The 21,541-nt window shown below is 34.9% G+C and overlaps 3 protein-coding genes across 4 annotated transcripts; 2 read left to right on the top strand and 1 right to left on the bottom strand.

Annotated features, from left to right (window-relative positions):
* Positions 1–70: 70 nt before the first annotated feature.
* Positions 71–4,685, bottom strand: LOC139690141 (NEDD8-conjugating enzyme UBE2F-like). Its single transcript, XM_071587399.1, has 5 exons — positions 4,560–4,685; positions 4,344–4,465; positions 3,197–3,358; positions 1,738–1,899; positions 71–1,043 (listed from the first exon to the last, which is right to left on the bottom strand). The coding sequence occupies exons 2-5, from the start codon at positions 4,455–4,457 to the stop codon at positions 927–929; spliced, it is 555 nt and encodes a 184-aa protein (XP_071443500.1). The 5' UTR covers positions 4,458–4,465; positions 4,560–4,685; the 3' UTR covers positions 71–926.
* Positions 4,686–5,783: 1,098 nt separating this feature from the next.
* On the top strand, positions 5,784–15,271 carry Vps25 (vacuolar protein sorting 25). The gene is made up of 5 exons (XM_071587441.1): positions 5,784–5,992; positions 6,413–6,558; positions 6,652–6,739; positions 14,448–14,578; positions 14,819–15,271. The coding sequence occupies exons 1-5, from the start codon at positions 5,943–5,945 to the stop codon at positions 14,929–14,931; spliced, it is 528 nt and encodes a 175-aa protein (XP_071443542.1). The 5' UTR covers positions 5,784–5,942; the 3' UTR covers positions 14,932–15,271.
* Positions 15,037–21,112, top strand: LOC139690167 (guanylate kinase). Of its 2 annotated transcripts, none has more exons than XM_071587440.1 (4): positions 15,037–15,144; positions 15,598–16,014; positions 16,460–16,689; positions 20,600–21,112. In XM_071587440.1, the coding sequence occupies exons 2-4, from the start codon at positions 15,716–15,718 to the stop codon at positions 20,740–20,742; spliced, it is 672 nt and encodes a 223-aa protein (XP_071443541.1). In that variant the 5' UTR covers positions 15,037–15,144; positions 15,598–15,715; the 3' UTR covers positions 20,743–21,112. The 2 variants fall into 2 exon arrangements, with proteins under 2 accessions (XP_071443541.1, XP_071443540.1); XM_071587439.1 differs by lacking the exon at positions 15,037–15,144 and adding an exon at positions 15,380–15,510.
* The last annotated feature ends 429 nt before the right edge of the window (positions 21,113–21,541 follow it).

Here is a 21,541-nt window from a genome sequence, read left to right on the forward strand (position 1 = left end):
TTCAAAAACATTTCATGCTGCAATATGGATATTAGATTGAATAATGCTATGCTTTGAAGATATACCTCTCTTTCAACAATTTTTATTTACATCAAATGATATGAAACCATGACAAATCATTACAACTTATTGATAGATGCACAACTTTTAAATGTATTACATATTTTCAAAATAAAAATCCTTTTGGAGTTTATTTATAACACAATTTTTAACCGATATTCACGATTATTTAGCATTCATTTCAGTTTGGCAAAATATGGGATTTGATAAAAAAACAACAAAAAATTTCAAATACGGCAAATTAATCACTAATCTCATTGCAAATCAAATGACATGCCGGAAGCTGGGATTTAAATAGTTCACCAATGCATTTACATAATAGTTAACTGTTAATGTCATCTTTTGAACAATATAGCATATAAACATGGCTTCACTATTTTACCTGTCAAGTGAAGCAACATGCACAAGCATATTTTAAAATGGTTTTGTATGGATATATTGGAAATCAATAACTTATACAGTCATACAATATGGTACAATATTTATAAAAACATAAGTATAAGTATTCAATGTCCAAGAAACCTTTGAATACCCCACTCAGCATGCAAAGACAATCTCATTTATGCATAAATATAGTACATGGGTACTCGAATGCCTTGTTAAAAAAGTACCTACATAGTTTGATAATTTTGAATGCACTTTTAAAAGGCAATCCTAAACAAAATGCATTCCCAGCTTCCATTTTTTACTTCTCTGTACAAAGAGGCCTGCTCAAAAGAAAGCCAGCCTTTTTCTTCAGATGAAATTAAACCTTTGAACCACATATTCTTTCATTTTGTATAAATAGCCTACTGCATTATAATCACCATTGGAATAGCCAATAAAGCCTTCCATATAAAATTTCTCTTTCGACTGTATATCATTGATCACCTCTTTGCATAAAGAAAAACATAATCACGAACACGACTGCAAAAGGCATCTCTATCTCTCTGATACATTTCAGCTGCTTCTATGTTAAGTGGGTCATCAAAATTTAGAAGATCCTGGAAGACATGAATTAAAATATCAGTTAAGGAAAAAGGGACATTATACCTGCTAACACACTATTATCATTATGAAATGAGCAGTCAAAATTCACATGGGTAGAAAGGAATCTGAAGTGTAGTTGAAAGCCACTTTCTAAGATGGAAAATTTCCATTACTGCATTATTGCTCTGAATAATATACATGGTGGAGATGTTTTTTAGCCTACAGAAACAGTTAATGTTAGAAGAGTCTAACATTACCAATTACTGATCAAATGTGAGTGCTCACATCCTGAATTCACTCCACAGTTTATTTTTTCTGATTATAAGATTATTGTGAACTGTGTCATCCTGTAAAAGCACTGGCCTTGCCTGAACACCAAATAAAAAAACTTATATTTGATTACGCATCCAGCACATAAAATTCTTTACTACACAATTTAAAACTTAATACTCAAAATCCATAGTGAGTAGGGTTAAAACAGAATTCACCAGTATATTTTTAAATGAGCTTTTTGCTTTTCATATTGCTGGAAAAGTTGGACCTACAGAAAGAGTACAGTAAGTCCATAGAGTAGAAAAATAAAATGAACCTGGAACATTGTATACATCTTTTATAAAAAAGAAATTAATAATAATAATCTATTAAGATGATTTTACTTCCACAACACACACGAACTCATTGTATTCCAACATAAGGATCTGTACTTACAGTAAAGAGTGAATTAAGACCCCAGACAACATCTTTCAACCTCCGTGTTGGTGCCCATCCCATGCCATCTACAGATGAGGCACGTAGAAGACTCAAACATACATCACCATCTACACTGATATTTGGGTGCCACAATTTTGTCATACAGCGCACTTGAGGTGGCTGCAAAAAAATATAAATTTTATGCCGTTAGCTAATGAATGAATTAAAGATATGCTAGGGGACCACTGTGAAAACCCCTGTCTGTACACTAGTTTGACTTTGTCCACTCCATAGAATGTAGCAATGTTAATTTTTCCAGCCAACTGTTCACATAGTGTGATATAGTTTTCAGGTGGTCCCTTATTCATGGACAAAAAATAGCCCTGAGAATGCTCAGGGCTATTTTCTGCTGGTCAGGTTTGTAGATAACTTGGATTTCTGATGAATAGCACATAGATATTGGGCAGTAATAACAATGTTATTATGGTGGGCCACTGCTTAATGATGGATGCATATTATGATAAATATGCTTTACCATGGAATATTTGGGGAATCTCATGGCCTCATTGAATACTCACATCACAGATTTTCCTGAATTTCATGCAAGTCAAAAGAATGGATAGCAATAACTTTCATATTTTATTCCCTGGTATCATTTAAAACTCCAGTTAAAATATTCAGTTTGATAATATTGCACATTTGACTTTACCATGTTGATGGTTTGCACTAAAATCTTACAATTAAGAGGTACAGTGATCCACAAAAGCCCATAAGGGATAGATAGAGGAGAAGTGTCCCTGAAAGAGCACCTTCAGGTCAGCACTGTACATAGTATTAAGGATCATTAAAAGCAAAATTTCAAGTTTTAACCACCATTACCTCTTTCAGTATATGCTGTCAACTGAACCATACATTTCTGGAAGTTTCACACAAATTAAATTATTGCTGTGGTAATAACAATCATGAGATGAATGAAAGAAAGTTCTAAGCTGTACAATCATTACATTATTATGGAAAAGTTTTGGAATTTTTCATTCTATAAATATTATTCATGAATTAAATAGAAAATGTGCTGCGGCAGTAATTGCATCAAATAAGGGATTTTTACTTAAACTTCACATACCCATACCTCAAAACACGAGTACATATAAACCAGACACATCATAATTCTTTTGAGCAATTAATTGTGCTAGCATAATACTGAACAGATCTGGACAAGTAAAAAACAGTGGCATAGACTTTGGTCTTAAAATCACAGCACTTACTCCTCATCAATTCATTATTGCATTAACATTTGTAATATTAGAATGTATATTTTATCAACAAAAATATATATGAAAAATGACAATAATAAGATGGTTTAGAAAAAGGAAAACTTTGAGATAAATGAGATAATTGCAATCAAACTGGAGCTTCTCCTTAATATATAAGCTACTTTGATCAATAAACTTCAGTTTGTAGGACACATTATACATACAGCCATGTTATACTCTTCAGTGACATAAATGTGGAACTGGAACCTCCCTCCATGCCAATGCCCTTCATCTGGTGTCACATACAAATGGAAGTCATACAGCGTGTGAGGGTCAAGAAAATGGGTCTGGCATGTTGGAGGTAGAGTGGCTTCCATTTCTTGCACCTATGGTCATTACAAAAAGGCCGAAAGGCTTAATCTATACACACAACTGAGAGAACACATCACAAGTACAACTTTAAACAGTCAAAATAGCATTTCTTCCGACTATCTTACAGATCCTAACGTCTAAAAACAAATATTTCACATAGCCACGATATTATCTCTCCAATAATTCACCTTAGTTTGAGGATGGGTAAAAGGGAGAAGGCATAGAATCCCACATTTAATTTACAACTTGTCAATTCCCATTGAATAATGCTCACTGCAATCCGTTTCAAAAATATGATACGTTTCCACAATAGTAGCAGAGGTGACTAACACCAACGCACTGGCATGACATTAATGTACAATAAAAACAATTTAGAGAAGATACTAGCTATTTAAATGTACCAAGGGACTGATGAAATGGCAAGGTATAAAAGATAAATTGAAACTAAAGGAGTAAATAAGAAGTGAATGCCTACCAGGATTACCAGTCCCTTGAAGTTTAGCCATTGGAAGTAAATTTCATTAACAGAGAAATAAAATTACACTTCATTTAAAAAATCAGTTAATTGCTATGGAATAACTCTAAAAATGTTTCATCTGCTTCATCATTCCCAAAAGCGACGGCAAAATATATTAATGCCTTATGCAAAATGTAATAAAATGTAAATATGACTTAAGGAAATCATAAATTACTTCTCAGTGACTATTCCAACTTGTTCACTTCTTAATGCTTAGAGATTGTTGAATTGGATGGTGATGTGATGAATGCAATTTTCTACTCCTTCATTCTCTAACACATCAAAACCAGTTTCAGAGATAAATTTAATGATTTTTTGACAATGGTAATTGCTCAGGCACCACAAACATAATGAACACGTAATAAAACTATCATTCGGATCAAAGACGCAACTGAATTTTAACAAGTACTTGCATTACAAGAACCATCAAACTGGACTTCCATTCTAACATTACCAAGCAATAGCATTAAAGAAATTAATACCTCTCTTATTAAGAGTTTATCACGTATAGAAATTCTTTTCACAGTAACCCCTAGGTTAGATGAACTATGCTGGTCGTTTTCATCTTTTTTCAGCTTTCTTGTCAGTGTGATCATCTTCGAACCTATAGTATTCACAGAATAAATGAAAATGGTTATGTTGATACGATTTCAGTTGATATTTCCCATTAAAATAAGGAAAATTATTGAACATTATACCTCTTCTTTAGCTAACGATACTCTATGAAATATCTGGCATGTCGATTTTATGTAATGCCGTAGGAAACCAGTTATAATCTGTGACTTAATATTATCTGCATTTTACAGATGTTTCAGAGAAACATTTCATCGCACTACGTTATTCACTTGTTTAACATTTTTTTTAACCCTTTCCTTTTTATTATTGTTCATAACATTGATACGATATCTGACGGAGGGTGGTAAAACTACCTGGACAATCTGTAGGTGAAAGCGGGAAAATAAATGGTAACGATACGAGCGACGCAAGCAATAAATCATTTGATTCAGCATCGTATTAATGGTAAATGATTAAATGTGCATTTTATCATTTTGTTTGTCTATTTATTATAATATTAAAAATTATCATATGTTCCCTATTTTCATTGATTAGAAGACCCAGTCTTGAGGATGATACACATGGAAGAATTCTTTGCTCATAAGAATTAGTGATTCTTAATAATAAACCCTTTATCCAAATAGTACAAGGTTTTTTGTGTTTTCACTTAAGTGCTGCTTCTCTTAGGAACAATATTTTGGTATTCTTAAATGACTTAGAGTAACTTAAGCTTGGAAAATGTCTTACCAATGAATTCATATTGGATGGAATATATGATAAAGTAGCAGAATAAAATGAAAAAGTGAGACTGGACAGTAATTAATATTTGAAAGTTAAGCGGATCCCTAATAGCAATTCACCTGATACATAGTTGGATTTCCTGCATAAGAAACAGCATTGGAATGTAAACTTGACTCCATGAATTAATTCGTCAACAAAATTTGAAAACAATAATGGACGTTGAGTGGAGGAATTTTCATTGTCACCCACCCATATTTTACTGTTTACGCTTTACACTTTGAGAAAATGTGAGGAAACAGAGATATCATTTCCGCCTATTTGCTAGATTAGTAACATAAGACTTCGATTTTGTCATCATAGGTACTGTCTAAATATAAAAAAGTAACGCATTATATTTACTGAGATACAATCTATAAATTTAACATCTTCATTTGCCAAAATAGGTATTGAGAAATAACCAAAGTCAACACATTATATGCAGGCAGTGCATCAATTTTGGCTAACAAAAACATGCTAAACCCTAATGAATTATCAAATTATCAGTTGTGAATCAGAAACATTCACAACGCGCTCACATGTAAACAAAATGACTCATCATTATAGTTCCCTTGGTGAAAGATAGATGTCGCACAACGGTGAGTTTCATTGTGAGGCTGTTGGTGTGTCTACATAATTAATAACGTCAATGATATGATCTCGTGAATGACTGTGGATGATTCGTGCTGAAGATTCGAAGTTGTAAAATTTGAAAATTTCCGTAGTAGGTGTTATCTCAAGTGAGCGGAATGGCAGATGTTGAATGGCCTTGGCAATACGACTTTCCTCCGTTTTTTACGTAAGCATACTCTTATATCACTTTATAAATAAAATTATGTGCAGTTCAACACGGTAACGAATGTCAAAATAACCAGGATGCCTGCTCCACATAGTTACTACCGTTACGACGCATATCATGCAAAGTAGGCTGTGGACCCGCTCATTCAGCGATCGAATTCAATAAAATTTGTATCGTTCTAGAAAGAATTTAATTTGAGAGATATTTATTGTGCTTGAGGGTCCATTGGCTATCTTTATTCAGTTGATATTTGATAAACGCTTCGATTCGTCTTTACTTTTGATAAAGCAACTCAACCCCTACGTTTTCTGTTATAATTTCGCCGCAATCTTTCGCACATCCAGGTCACCGGCGCACACAATCCAAATAAGAAATATATGTATCTTTCACTATGACCATAATGACTTCATTTGTTTACAGGATACAGCCTCATCTAGAAACCAGGAGCAAGCAAATCGCGGCGTGGCAAAGTCTAATCTTAGGATACTTCAAAAATACTAAAAGCTACATCCTTGATGTGAGAGAATCACAAAACACGCCGCTGTTTAATAACTCAAAAATAAACAGTATCCTTTCATTATGTTGCCAATTATCCTTGAATCGTCTTACTATGTTAGATTTTTTGCTCTAAAATCGGTTTTCCTTAATAGTACTCTTAGGAAAACTACCTCAAGATGGAATTTTAAAAGTTATGGAACATCTAGCAAAGTCGGGCCATGCAGAACCCTGTGATAAATCGAGGAACAGGTATGTATTATAATAAACTGCAAAATTTCACCGGTAAGTGTGAATTGCTGGAGATTTGAGGGAGAAAATCTGCAGCGATATTCACTGTTAACTTTAACAGTTTGAGAAGCATGTAACAGCCTATACAGTTCCAATAATTTTTATGACTATTTTACCATGTACGTGTTTACTTAAGATGCGCCGATCATTCTTGGATTTCCATGTTTGTTGTTGGTATTATAGGATATTTTCTATTTTGATACAGTGAGCATTATGCCTGGGTTTTAAATGGCATTAACTCCAAATTCATTCAATGCAGATCAAATTTGACCAGCTTTGATCTACAGACTTGCCTATTTGCCTGTAGTTTGAGGGCCATTTAAGAATGGCATGGCATGTCATTTAATTGTCTGAGTATATTTTAATTTCATTCTTGAAGTTAATTATAAAATTCATTGCTTCTAAATTCATATCACAAAGTTCAATCTCACTGATTGTTTAAAGAAAAATATGGCTGGCTGTTTTTCTTGTATGTGATATTTAAAACATAAGCACCCCTGCTAATAAGGTACATTCTCTTATAAATATTACTGTGCGTTACTTTCAATTTATCATGAAAAATGCTCACTATACTCCAGATGTTTGATGTTTTTCAATTCTTCTCTTCTTTTACTTGATAATCAGTGCTTGAGTTAGCTAAAATGTGTACTCATCTCTAAAACTTACAGGAGGACTTTTGAGGTTTTTTATGCATGGCTTTAGAAATGAACTTTTTTTTTAATGGGTAGAGCGATGAGCAAATAACTTAAGGGCTCAGGTTTTATCCCTCGTGATGCTTCTGGACATCTTTGGCTTCACTTGAGCTGTATGGTTTTTTGGGCACCACCTACCAGATATTTCCTCCATGGATACAACCTTGATGTGGTGAAGTGGTTTGTGTTCCGATGATGTCTAGAACTGTGCTGGTTCTAGCAATGATAATTGCTCCTTGTAGGGTCATCCATTCTGGATATGTTGAAGGATAGGAGTCAGATGAAAGGAAGTCTCTGCAGTTTCTGTTCACCGGTGAAGCATCTGCAAAGGCATCTGACTCTAGTGGGGCGGCCATGTCGGTGATTTTGTCCCATAACAAACACTATACATAGAGGAAGGCAGCAGGAAGCCTCCTCAAATATGTATCCTGAGAAAATATGATGGAACCAAATATGGAAATGAGTCCTGGTAGCTATGGGACTGGACTGAAAATTGTTCGTAGCCGTCTGGGAGGAATGGCTTCCATGGTCACCATCACATGAGAGATTGAAATTCAATCAAATACGGCAAATCATTTACTTGCATGATTCGCTTAAGTGGCCATGGAAAAAGGCATTCTATTAATAGTTTTTTTCTCATTAAGAAGCTGACTGTCACATCATCGGAAACAATGTCATGTGTGATGCTATTAGTTGGTTCCGAATGAAGTGTAGATAAGGATTATTGGCCAATAGAATTTTTGTTAGGGAGTGGCTTTGGAGATACCCATGGAAGTGATTTAATTTTGCAAGAAGAACAAGCCTTTAGAAGAAAAGACCGATCTTTTTTCAGGGAATATGTGTATGGTCTTGGAGTTGACTGAGCACTCTTAATTCCCTTATTCTAGTGTTAGTTCATGAAATATTAATTTGCATCTTTTTTGGATGGAATATGGATAAAAATGTCCATGTACTTATGCATAGGTGTTTTGGGCCATCTGAGATGATATTTTTGAGAGCTAGAGGAAGCCACTGTGTAGGATAGAAGGTGTATGGTAGTTGAGGCCATTATACTACATTAAACTACACATCAGTTCCAGGGACCTTAAAAATCTTGAACTCCCCCAGAAGGACAACAAATGCCAGTATTTGGTTCTTCTGGGGAATATTTTTATTTTACTTAGGTAATGTCCGACTGTGGGTCTGAATGGTCCAGGCACGTTGGACTATTGACCGAAGGGCCCGGGTTCGATTCCCGGGCAAGCCTCTGGGCACCTGCAGCTCCACCCAATCTATATGATTTTTTGGGTACCAGGTCTTCCTGGGAAACCATAACTGGCACAGGGAAAGGAACTACCCCCCCTACCCTGTTGTGCGAATTTCACATGCCATCGGGCTTAGTACTGGGTGAACTCTGGCATCACCTACCCAACCAACCTTTGGGTTGATTACTGTGTTTATGGTTTTTTAATTTCGGAGTGTAGTTGTGCATTGTGCTCTAAAATCAGCACTGACATATTACATTTTAAGTACTAGTAGTCAAGTGAAAGTTATTGCAGGGTGGTGATAATGGATTTGAATAATCAAATCATTTTGTAATCATCAAAATAATTTGATCTTTAATTGTTAGTTTTTATGATGGAAAGAATAAAAGTCAGTATTATGTTAAGCCTGTTATCACAATGGCCATACATCTTGGAAACCAATTTCTTGAATTAACTACCACTTTGAAATTAATAATATTTCCTTGACTTTTTCCAAGATTTTATAATGTCAAGGAATGACACTATTTTCGCTTGTTTCGGTAAACTCTCCATAGTAAATTTGAACTTATCACTTCGCATATTCTTCCTGAAGATCTAAAAAAAATGTATGCTTGGGAAGAAATGGAAATTTGCCAGTTATTACTGATTGTTTTGAACAGCTGCTGATGATTTTGTGTTTATGTAATTACTTCACATGACTTCCCATTTCACTCGCATATCTCCTACTTCTTTCTTTTCCCTTTCTTCCATCTTACCCAATATGGTCCTTACTGTGTGCAGAGCCAATTTTGCAAACTCTGGTTCCATATAGCTTTTTTGGTTCCACGTATTTTTCAGTTTTTCCAAACCAACAACCCCCTGCCCCCCACACTCTCATCTAATTTGTAGTCAACCTTACAGTTAGCCCTTTCTCTCCCCAACTTAATCTCTGGTGATTCACTAACCTATGTCTCAACTTCTGGTCTTTCCCAATGTCCTACTATTCCAAACTCCTCCACCCCCTTCCCAATTCCTTCTCCACCTCTTCCATGTAAACACCTGTTGCAATAGTCCTGTCCACTTCTGATCCTCTCCATACAACCCCAAAAAATCCTATACCCATTGCCTCATCCCTCCCTGTGCCCATCTCTCATGTTGCACAAACCCCCTCCTTGAAACCAATCCGACTGTATTACCCCCTCTTTTCCTGTTTTCTTAAAAAAATCCCTCCTGGATCCCTCATCACATTTCTATGTATTGAAAAGGTTGGATTTAGGATTTTCTCCTATCTCATGAATGTGATATAATTTTTATTGCACATCAAAAATAATTATGGAAAAGTGCTGCATACGTTATTCAGAATGATATGCACCCATTTAGCAAAGTTGGGCATTAATTTTTATTGATTAAATTAGATTATTTGTTTTGTCTCATCACTCCTTATAGTTACTGATGATAAAGTTAATTTGGCAGAAAGGGAATGAGTTAAAAACAGTATTGAGATTAAGGTACAAATGCTAAAATTCTTCAAAATAACATCGTTGTGGATCAAGTGCCTGTACCTCTGCCAGTCGTGGTATGCTTCCTGGAAGGCATCAATGGGAACCTCATTTTGGCACCTCATTACAGCTTAATGATGTTATCCAGAATTCCAAAATCGTTGCCTTTCAAGCTCCTTTTTATTCTTGGATACAAAAAGAAGTCTGGCAGTGCCATATCGGTGCATGGTTGTAGTGCAGCCTCCAGGTGGCAAAGATCTTCCTGATGCATTGCACTCCTTTCCACAGCCTTTAAATAACTTCCACATTAAACTTTCTGTTCACTGTTTATGCCTGGGACACAAAATCTCTGTGAATAATACTCTTGAGTTGAAAAAGATAATGAGCATCACTTAACTTATTTTTTGGATGGACCCCTATTGTATTTGTCAATATGAGGAATTTTTATTTCACATTACATGCATTGTAACCATTCAACTGTATTTGTTAGAAAATAACCAACTAATTTCTTGTAGATATTTTCTGAAATGTTGCTACTCTTTAAAACATTATAAATTTTTACCAAAATGAAGCAATGCATCTTTACTGAATATGAAATGGGAAATGTTGGAAATTAGAATACTTTGGCTATTGTGAGTCCAAAGCATGGTTACATCTAATACAATAAATGAATCACTTATCGATTTGTGCCACTGGCATGTTACAACTCGGTTATATTCAAACAATTTATTAGAGAAATATGTTTTCAATCCATGGTTTCTCCCAGCAGTTTGTTTTCTTCATTTCTGTGTTGAAAGTAGAGCTATTTTCTATAATAAAATCTATATATATTTGGCTAAAGATTTTATCATTTGTATCCATGGCCTGAACTGTAATTGTCATTGCATTCCAGCCAAAGAAAATGGTGTGTTTCAATAATGTCATTTTCTATACCCACACTGGTAGTGTATTGGTGATATAGGAGGTGTGCCTCTATAAGATACTTCTTGGCCATACTAATGCTTTAAAGTTGGCTGGCCATTAAAAAGCATTGGTATACACTGAGTGACCCATGTCAAAAATGGAATAACTCAGTATTTGCTAACCAATTGTAAGCAATGCTTTACAGAAAATATACTTTGTTGAGTAAAAAATTAAAATTCTACCAGGATGCATAATACTGCAATTATTTCGTGCGGTTTTCGTACTTACATTTAATATGACTTCTGTGAAGATCTCTATGTTTTATGGAACAAGTTGATGTTTGAAAACTGAAGAACTATCATTGCAATTGTTAACTTTTCCTTCGGACTTCATTATAATTGGTCTAACCATTTGAGTGCACATCATCATGTTAAATGATACCTAAAACCTGCATTAATTCAAGATCGGTCTATTAAATGGAAAGCTTTGCAAAGGATGCAATGAAGAATTGAATCATCAGGAAATTCTTATTATGGGTGTGAATTGCATTCATTAATTATGTTCCTGGCCATCAAGACATGAGATTGTAATGTACTTTTCGGTAATTTTATAGAATGAAATAACAGGATTAAAGAGCATTACCTTGGACCTTAAATAATGGCTGAAAATGCTCGAGACCCTGATGATGAGTGTCAATCTTCTCTTGTCTTCAGGATTGATAATTCTGTCTTAATGATTGACATGGAAGTCCGCGAACACTTATGAAAAGATTGGAAATTCATTTTGGATTGTGTTACCGAATCCAATGCTGCAATGTTATAGGCTTGTATTGCCGGAGGCCATGAGCAGGTGAAATCACTACCATGTGATTAGCATTCCCATGGATAACTTTTGAGTGATTAGGGTTGGCAATATGCGAAGACAGCAACAGACCCTTAAAATCCATTTTCATAGTGTAAGTGCTGTGAGGGATGTATTAATGAAGAGAAATGTAGGTCATCTCAATAGTTTCAGCCTCAACTTTGTGGAAGTTCATTTTAATAAATGAAAAAGAAAAACTTTGTTCCAATCCACCACTTTATTTCAGGTACGGCTAGTTTGGATGATGCCGTAGCGTGGAAACTAGTTGTACCTGAAATAAAGAGGTGGATTGGAACAAAGTTTTTCTTTTTCATTTATTAGAAATGGAGGTGTTTTTCATCCTTATTCATAATTATCTTGCCAACTTGCCCCAGACTTAAGGCTAAGATTGGTCATGGACAATTGAATGTTATAATTAAGTATATTAATGGCTGCCTTTCCATGATCTCAAAGAATACAAAAAAAGGGTCAACTCGCAACCACCTAGGCTTTGTTGCAAAAATGGATTTAAAACTAAATTGTCATATATTTGCTTATCAGTACTTCTGCTCAACCGTGTTGTGATTGGCTTTTATGAAACTAGGCTGAATAAAAACATTAACTCGGTTGAGCTTGGCAGATTAGATTATTTCAATATCTATTGAAAGGACATCTCATATACCATTGACAAGATTTGTCATGGTGTGTTGGTGGCTGAGTCTAATTGAATCTAATCTCTTGAGATTCAAACTGTATATCTATAGCAAAGCATTATGGCTATGCTGCGTGATCTTATTTGTTGGAGTGTATTTTTATCCTGAAAAACTGATCTTTCTGAGCAATGTTGCAATAATTGAATTGGTTTATTTCAATTACACTCAGATACTTTTTCCTCAAATGTTGGATAATATTTATGATGTTATCAGGGACAATGATTTGTTCTTTTGGGTCCATTTGATCAAATGATAGAAGTAATTTTGTGCTTGATATGATTTACTACCATAATTGAAAGCAAATAATACTATACCAAACGATTTCAATAATAGTTCCTGAAAACATTTAAAAAAAACAATTAAGCATAGTTCATATGATGCATATAAAGTTTCTGTAGAGATAGTTAAATATAGGCTCTTTGTTGTCAGTAGTAGATTTTAAAATTGCTAGATTTTTAATGTATGGCAGTCTAGGTAATAAACTGTCCAACTGTTATTGGTCCAGAATGTTAGATTTCACAGGCTGAGGGTAAATATCTGGTGTTTTTTCATTAGTTGATTTCATGACTTAAGTAAAATTTTACATCTTTGACAGTGCTGTCTACTTATTGACCGAAAATTAGACACTTTCCATTGCTGAAGAATCATTCAAGACCGTAATTTATTCTAAATTGGAAATAGCTTTTCAAATAAGGAATAAATTATTCAAATGTCCTAACCTTCTTGTTTTTAGTTCAATCTTGACTGCCTTATCACAATCCTAGATCATTTTGATACATTTTTTGTTTATGCTATGCCATAATGAAATGTACAACAGACCTATGTTAATTGTATTGAATTAGTGGCATGCTTTTTCATATAAATTCAATTAATATTTCTAAAACCACTCTGAGACAAACTTTTACAATATTATGCTTAAATGTATCCCCACCAAATATTTTTTATTAATAAATATCTTAAAATTATCCTTTTGGTAACTATGAAATATGGCATCTTAATCACAGATTTTCTTAAAAGATAATCTTCACATCACTCTGTTATAAATAAATGGAAAACTATTGTTCAGACAACAAACCTGAGTGCAGCTGACAGTGGTTGATAAATGTCATTTAGTATGTATGGATTGCAATTGAAATGTATGCTTGTATATAATTTCTTTTAATATCTCCTTGAATTTCTGGGCCAAACTTGAAATTTAAAAAAATAATGATAAATTTAATCACGGTCAAAATATTGTTTGAAAATGACTTCAATGTTAGCGTAACTGTAAACGATTTTTTTGATTTCAGTAAAAGTGGATATGACGACTTAAAAAATGCATACATAAGCAGTAAAATGTTCAAATTGTGTTCTCAATATTATTATCAATGCTGGGAATTGGCCATCGTCAATTAAAATGACAATTCATCTCACCTACATAGCGCCACTCCAAGAGGAACAAATATATTTGTCCCTCTCCATGTTTTACATATTTAAGATGGGCACTCTACATCAGCATGGCACAAATACTGTTAAGAGGGTTGGGAAGAATAGACATGGCCTCCTCCCACTGACAATTTTTAATAGTAAAAGGCTGTTGTAAGTAAGTTAACACCATCGTATAAACAGGATGGGGCAATTCTGTTTGTGGTGCCAGCTACTCTTAAGGATAAAAGATGTATGTATAGTTGTGAGGAATACTTTCAATGTAATATAGAAGGAACTTTGCTGATGAGATGGAATTCATGGCAATCTATTGCCATACAAGAGAAATTACTTAAAGATCATGTAGCTAATGAAAGGAAATCCTTGCCTTCTAGGTGGTTCATTTATTGGCATACACCAGAGGAGTGGGCATCATTGATTTATGATTGGGCCCAAAATAATGGAATGATCAACACAGTATGCACGTTATACGAACTAGTCTCTGGAGACAATACGGTCAACGAAGGTACTATATATCCAAATTTTCTATTCTGGGTGTAGTCCTTAGAAATTTTGTGCCCCTTCCCAAAAAAATTACTGTAAATACAAATATTTATGTCATGTATGATACATTGTATGCAGGACGTAAAGTAAGATGTAAGAGTGGTATAGTCGAATTTACTAGGCGATTTCGGTACCCATGGTTTTGCTTAATTAGTGATAGTTTATATTATTATCTGTATGCTGAAGTACTCTTTCTTTACAGAGTTTTATGGACTAGAAACGGGTATACTATTAAAGGCGTTGAGAACCCTGGAGCAACAGAAAAAGGCCGAAATCATCATGTTCGACGAGAACGAAGGTGTAAAGTTTATGTGAGCCAGCGATTGTGGTGACAGTGAAATTGTGGTGTGCGGCTGTGTGCTTGTTTTGTTAATGTTGGCGCCCGTAGTTTCATGCTGGGAATGTTGGTCGTTGTTGGTTTTTCCACGTATGATGTGATCTCAGATGCATCATTAAATGAACACAACTGTTAAACTAAGTGATATTGTGCCTGACCATTAGTGGTGATGCAAGAATAGCGAGTTGCACGTGAGTAAAAGCTTTTACCCTAACTGTTGTTGCGCTTTTCGTTGTGTGGTTTGGTCCACTACTCGGTAGTGAACTAATGTCATTAAAATATACGTGTTAAATAAAAGTGATTTTCCTTTTAAACCAATTTTCTCGTCCTATTTTATAATTAATGATGAAGCGTAACATTTGGTACACACGTTAAGTTTACGCTATTCATTACTTACGTTGTTATTTTAGTAATTTGATTGAGTGAGCTTGCGTCACGTTTTCGGCCACAAGGGAAAACATTGCTAACATATCAATCCCTGAAATAAAGCTAAAAACACAAACCTCCTGCCGTAAATTGTGAAAGCCTGCTGTTAGAAGTATCACGCGATACATCCAGTAATAGGATTAGTATTTGTTTCGTGGTGTTCCTTTCAAGAAGATTGAAATCGTCTCGAATCTCCGTGTCTTCTTGATTTTCAACAGTGTCTGCCGATTCTGCAGGGAAGGCGGTTCGGTGGTATCCTTCACCACGGTTCCTTTGATTTTTCTCTGTCAAAAATCACTTGGGTACTCATTTCATCAGTTGAGAAATTTAAGAATCATGACTACTACTGGAGAAGGATCAGATACGTCTCAATTTGATCCTGGTAAAGTTCCGCGGCCACTTATTCTATGTGGTCCTTCTGGATCTGGAAAGTCAACTTTGCTGAAACGCTTATTGTCGGAGTTTGACTCGGCATTCGGATTCTCGGTATCACATACCACTAGAAAACCAAGGGAAGGTGAAGTAGATGGCCGTGATTATCATTTTGTGAGTGATCCTGAGGATATGAAAGCTGCCGTTTCCCGTGGAGAATTCTTGGAATCCGCAATTTTCTCGGGGAACATGTACGGTACAAGGTATGCCAATTTGATGTATGAACGTTTATTCATTAAACTGGAATATGCCTAATCTATAAAAATGTCGCTCAAAGTCATTTGCTATTAATGGTACTCGTAGCCTCTTTTTTATTGTCAGTCAGATTGATTTCCCGTGAAAATGTGGTCGCAGAGTCATATTCAGTGAGGCATTTTTATTTAGTGAAATGCAATTTGTTACTATTATAATGTACTGTAGGGGTGATAGTTGCAAGTGAAACAGTATATTGTATCTACCAGTTAATAGTTAGTTAAACATTATTCATGTAATACTTCCACGCTCTTGATATCTCACTATCTCAATGTTGGTATTACATCCTTGTATGTTGTGTTGCTAAGAAAATGTAAGTTTCCATTGTGCTCATAATTATGTGTTGGTACTTTCCTTTATAACTTGTTATATCATATCTGCTGCCTTTGTTAATAGCAAATCTGCTGTACAAGCTGTATGTTCCAAGGGTAAGATCTGCGTGCTGGACATTGATGTACAAGGTGTTCAACAAGTTCGCCAGCAAAACCTTGATCCACCACCTCTCTTGGTATTCATTCGTCCACCCTCACTTGAAGTTTTGGAAGAAAGACTACGTCTTCGTGCAACTGAAACTGAAGATAGTCTCTTACGTCGTTTGGAAACAGCTCGTTCAGAGCTGGAATACGGTAAATCCAGTATAAATTTTGATTTTTCAATTGACTGTCAATTTTTGACTAATGTGATGCCTTATAAAATGATAAGATAATTTTATTTTGTCGTGTTTGTTTCTAAGATAAAAATCTCTAATGCATTGAGAGATGCCTTTTTCAAAATATTTGAAAAATTTGTTGACTACTCTCACCTTCATAACTCTTTTGGTTCAGGTTGAATGTATGCACACCATATAGGTCCTGATCAATAATTAACCTCCAGCTCTGGAAGTCTTGTAGGAGTTTCATAAGAGTAATTGCTATGAACTTTCAACTTATGAGACTCCCAGAGCTGAGCCTATGTATGAATTTAGTAGGCACTTTTTGATTGGGAAACTTTCTTTGTACCTTGGAGGTTCTGTACTTATACCTCTTTCGGGATATTGTTTAAGATTTTAAAATCAATAGTCCTTCTATACTTGTCACTATAATTTAAAATCAGCTTTTGAGATTAATTAGTTATGGTGTTTTTCATAGCAGTTTGTACTTATTTCATTGGTTACAATGTAACTGGTATGAAGTTTCTAAGTTTCACAAAGGGGTCTATACAACTATTCCAAATATTTAGTTACCATATTACTGGTGGTACTTCATGCTTTAAAAATTTTGAATTGAAAATGAAAGTTTAAAAAATTAACTTTGTTAAGCAGTTTTAATTGTAAGCACTATTGGCATTTTAAGAGCATCAAATGGTGTAATGCTATCTAACGATTTTCCACAAATATTTAAAATTAGCTGGCATGCGTCTACTTGCTCTGGACCAGTTCAGAGCAACTAGTGTACGAGGTCTGTTCAAAAAGTATCGCAACTTTTGCGTTTTTTCAAAAATTATTTATTTATTCATGAATATCTATTTTGTCCCCTTCAAAGTAATCCCCATCAGACATTATACACTTGTGCCAATGTTTTTTCAATCCTCGAAACACTTCAAAAAATCATTTTTTTGTGATCTTGTTCAGCTCCTCCTTGGATGCAGTCTTTATCTTGTCAATCGTAGCGTAGCATTGTCCTTTCGTGGGCCTCTTCAGTTTTGGGAACAAGAAAGAGTCATGGGGGCCAGATCTGGGGAATACGGTGGCTGCGGCATCAATAGTGCGTTGTTTTTGGCCTAAAATTCACACAAGATGCTATTATTCAGGGTTGGCTATTTATTTGGATTTGATCTCAATCCATTCATACAAATAGGAACAATTTTTCCTAGTGTTATGCATGTGGAAGAATGATTGAAGCAAAACTTAGTTGAGACTGAAATCTGAGTTGTGAAACGAATTAAGGTTTTCCATAAAGCCAGCAGCCTTCTTGGATAGAGATGATGGTGTGCTATTGTTAACAGTTGAAGTGTGAGGTTAAATATTATTTAAGTCAGTCATTTCTATGGCATTAGTAGGGAGCGAAAACGTCACATGTGTGTGGTATGTTTGGATGTGGTACAGCTGACTATTTCTCAAAACTTTTCTCATGCTTTTCTCTTCCTTCTTCATTGTGTTTGGTCATTGATATTTGTCTCACTATCTATGAGCTTTCTTTCCATATATCGTACTGCCAACTTTTGGTATCTCTTTTTTAATGTTATTTACTGAAAAAGACAACAGTAATGATTTTTATAGGGGCAGAATTGTTTGATGTCATGAAGTTTTGTGATTTCTTGCCATAGGAAATATTAATTTGGCTAACACCTAATATAAGACTTCCTGAAGATACTATTTGGAAATCATAAATAATTTTTTTCATGTGTTATCACTTTCATTTTTGTCAGAAGTTTGTCTTTCAATTAATATAATAAAATATAATAGATTTGGTGAAAATACATTTTTCAAAAATTCCTCCAAAATCAACAAAGGGTGGGATGAAACATTTTTGTCAGTCACAGCTGAAGATGTAAGATCTTGGGACCACAATATATTTCGAAAAAAATTGTATAGTAATTCAGCTACACACAAATTAGAATAGTCTCCTGTGATACTTCTGATTTTCCATAAACTTAAACCAGGTCCTTTTTTGTGTAAGGCATGATGAATTGACGATGCTCAGTGACATTCTCTTAAAGAAACTGCAGCTAATTCTCCTTTTTGGTCACTCATATGTTCAAAGAACTATGGGAGATGCCATGACAGTAACTTTTAACGGAGTCATCTGCCAATATGAATTAAAATGCCATCTAGGTGATTGATTTTTACTCTTGGAAATTTCTCCATTTTTTTTCAAATATTCTTTGATCAGTGCAATATCTCTCTCAGTGCGATAATTATTGACTCTCTTTAATTCGCGTATTAGAACCAGATCCTGAGGGAGTAGTAGTTTTAGGGCAGACGACAAACATCTGAGGTCATTTGTGCCAATAGGGATAGATGGGAAAGGAGGAAGGATGGAGAGAAACCTGGTGTTGGCATTAGCCTACTCTTAACAAAAGGCAGCAAGGGGTCCCCAGTTTAACATCCAATCTGACGGATGGCATTCTCACTCAAACTGCTCTCCACAAAACATTTCAAGTCAGGATACCACTGAAATTTATCTGCCTTCTCCATGATTCGAACCTGGGCCTTCTTGGTGGGATGCCAGTATTTTAGCCACTGCACTATCCCAAATATACCCGGAAGGAGATCCTCCCCCTCATCCCAACTCAATGGTGGTATGTCTAGAAAGTTTCTTAAACAATCCTGAAGAATAAAAGAATTCACCTTACTTCTGATTATCAGATGGGAAAAATTTTGTTTTGCTTTCAGCAACAGCATTTTGTGTTTTAGTTTTACTTGCAGTGTTTGTCAGACTTTTATTGAGTGTATTGTTTTTTCTTGACATACCTTTGTCGATTAAACTATCTAAATCATTTATTAACCCACAGTACCACAAAAGTTTGCTAAATTTTTTGCAATTTTCTATTGCCACAGGCAGGTCAACTACTTTATGCTAAATGAAACTGATATTGAAGAAAATATCATTCTGCTTAGCATCAGGGAAAATTGGAGCTGAGAACCTTAGATTTATGTACCTGCTAATTGTAAAAATGCACATCTTCTTGCACTGTCAGATGAAACAACACCCTCTAAAGGTCTAGATTTGTATTCTGTAGATGGTGACCACCAACCATTTGGCGCAATGAATAGCTCTTGGTTTTTAAAAGTGGACTCCTTTTGATGGGGTTCAACTGAAAAAGATGAAGGCAGAGTTGGCAATTCATTGTGAGACAGTAGTAGGCGTATGAAAATAGCATTTAAGAGTATATTTTGAATTATTGATCCCAAAATTATTACCCGCCGATTTAAATATCATGGGAACTTTGATTTTGATAAAACAAAGTTTTGAAAAGGGAAAAATTAAGTTCATTGTCAAGCTAAAAATTATCAGCTCCCTATTTCATGTGCCCTATGATGTGTCGCCATGAATGTTTTTATAATCATGAACACAGTAATCAACCCGAAGGTCGGTTTGGTAGGTTTTGGTACCCATCGTCATCCAGTACTAAGCCCGATGGTGTGTGAAATTCACACATCAGGGTAGGGGGGCCAGTTCCTTTCCCTGTGCCGGTTATGGTTTCCAAGGAAGATCTGGTACCTGAAAAATCACATAGCTTGGGTGGAGCTGCAGGCGCCCAGAGAGGCTTGCTCGGGAATCGAACCCAGGCCCTCTGGTCAGTAGTCGAACGCTCGACCCCTGGGCTACTGTACACCCCTGAATTTTTTCTATGCCATCCTCTTGGGTGAAAATTAGGAGACTAAGCCAAAAAATAGCCTAAAGCTTTACATGTTCGAGAAATTTTACCTTTAAATTTTAATTCATCGACTTGATATTTTGTACCAACCTGTGGAATTTACTTTCTGATGCACCCTTATTTATCTTGATTTGCTAATCTTAAAGCTGTTTATATATTGATTTATTTTTATTTCAGGTGAGAGCCCTGGCAACTTTGATTTAGTTGTAGTCAATGACGTGATTGACAAAGCTTATGAAGAGCTCAAAGAGTTTATCCTGCCTGAAATAACAAAGCTGAGGGAAGGATACTCAGATCAGATGGATGATTTGGGAAATTAGATCTCTTTTAAATTGCTTTGCGTGTATGTGTAAAATGAAATTAGCTGGGTATCAAACGTTGACATTCCTATTTTTGATTTAGGAAACAATTCTGTCACAGTTGAAATTAGAGTGACATTTCACTTTTAGGTTATGGATAGTTTTGCAATTTTAGCTATTTATTTTTTCAAAGTTTTTTTGAGGTTAGGTTTATTGTGGACTGCTTGTGATGCTCTGGAAAATCTTATCACTGTACTTATGTAATCATGGATGGAAAATAATAGAACAATTAGTCTGCTAGCATTTGTCTTAGTGGAGTTAAGTCATACAGGTGTAAGTGGAATATTTTGATTAGTAGATGTAATGCCGTGTCTAATGAATTATTATTTCCTCAAGTACTGATGCAGGAGGTAGTTAGCCTATTTACAGATTCATTATGCTATGGGAAGGTATTCTTGCATTTAGTTAGGAAATGAATTTTCACATTACTAACACACTCTAAAAATCCTCTTTATATGTAATTCCATGTTCAATATTGGTTTTTCTTATTGGAAATGGATGTAGAAAGCATAACTAACTCCTTGTAGCCAGTTAATTAAGTTGATGCTATTTCAATGACATGGCATAGCTACGCACTCCTCTTAATTTTATCTATAATGTAATTGTTATTAAAATGAAATCCTTGGTTATTTTTCAAGGTTTCAAAGTGGTCCTATCCTTTCATTTCTGTTAAAATCAGATTGTATTATTTGATGTAATTTCTTAATTAATGAAGGTGGCTAGGTGAATTTAATGATGCTAAATCCTTCAGTGTACATAA

The sequence above is a fragment of the Hetaerina americana genome, unplaced genomic scaffold, assembly GCF_022747635.1.
Source record: "Hetaerina americana unplaced genomic scaffold, ioHetAmer1.1.p SCAF_3, whole genome shotgun sequence".
NCBI classification, from domain to species: Eukaryota; Metazoa; Arthropoda; class Insecta; order Odonata; family Calopterygidae; genus Hetaerina; species Hetaerina americana.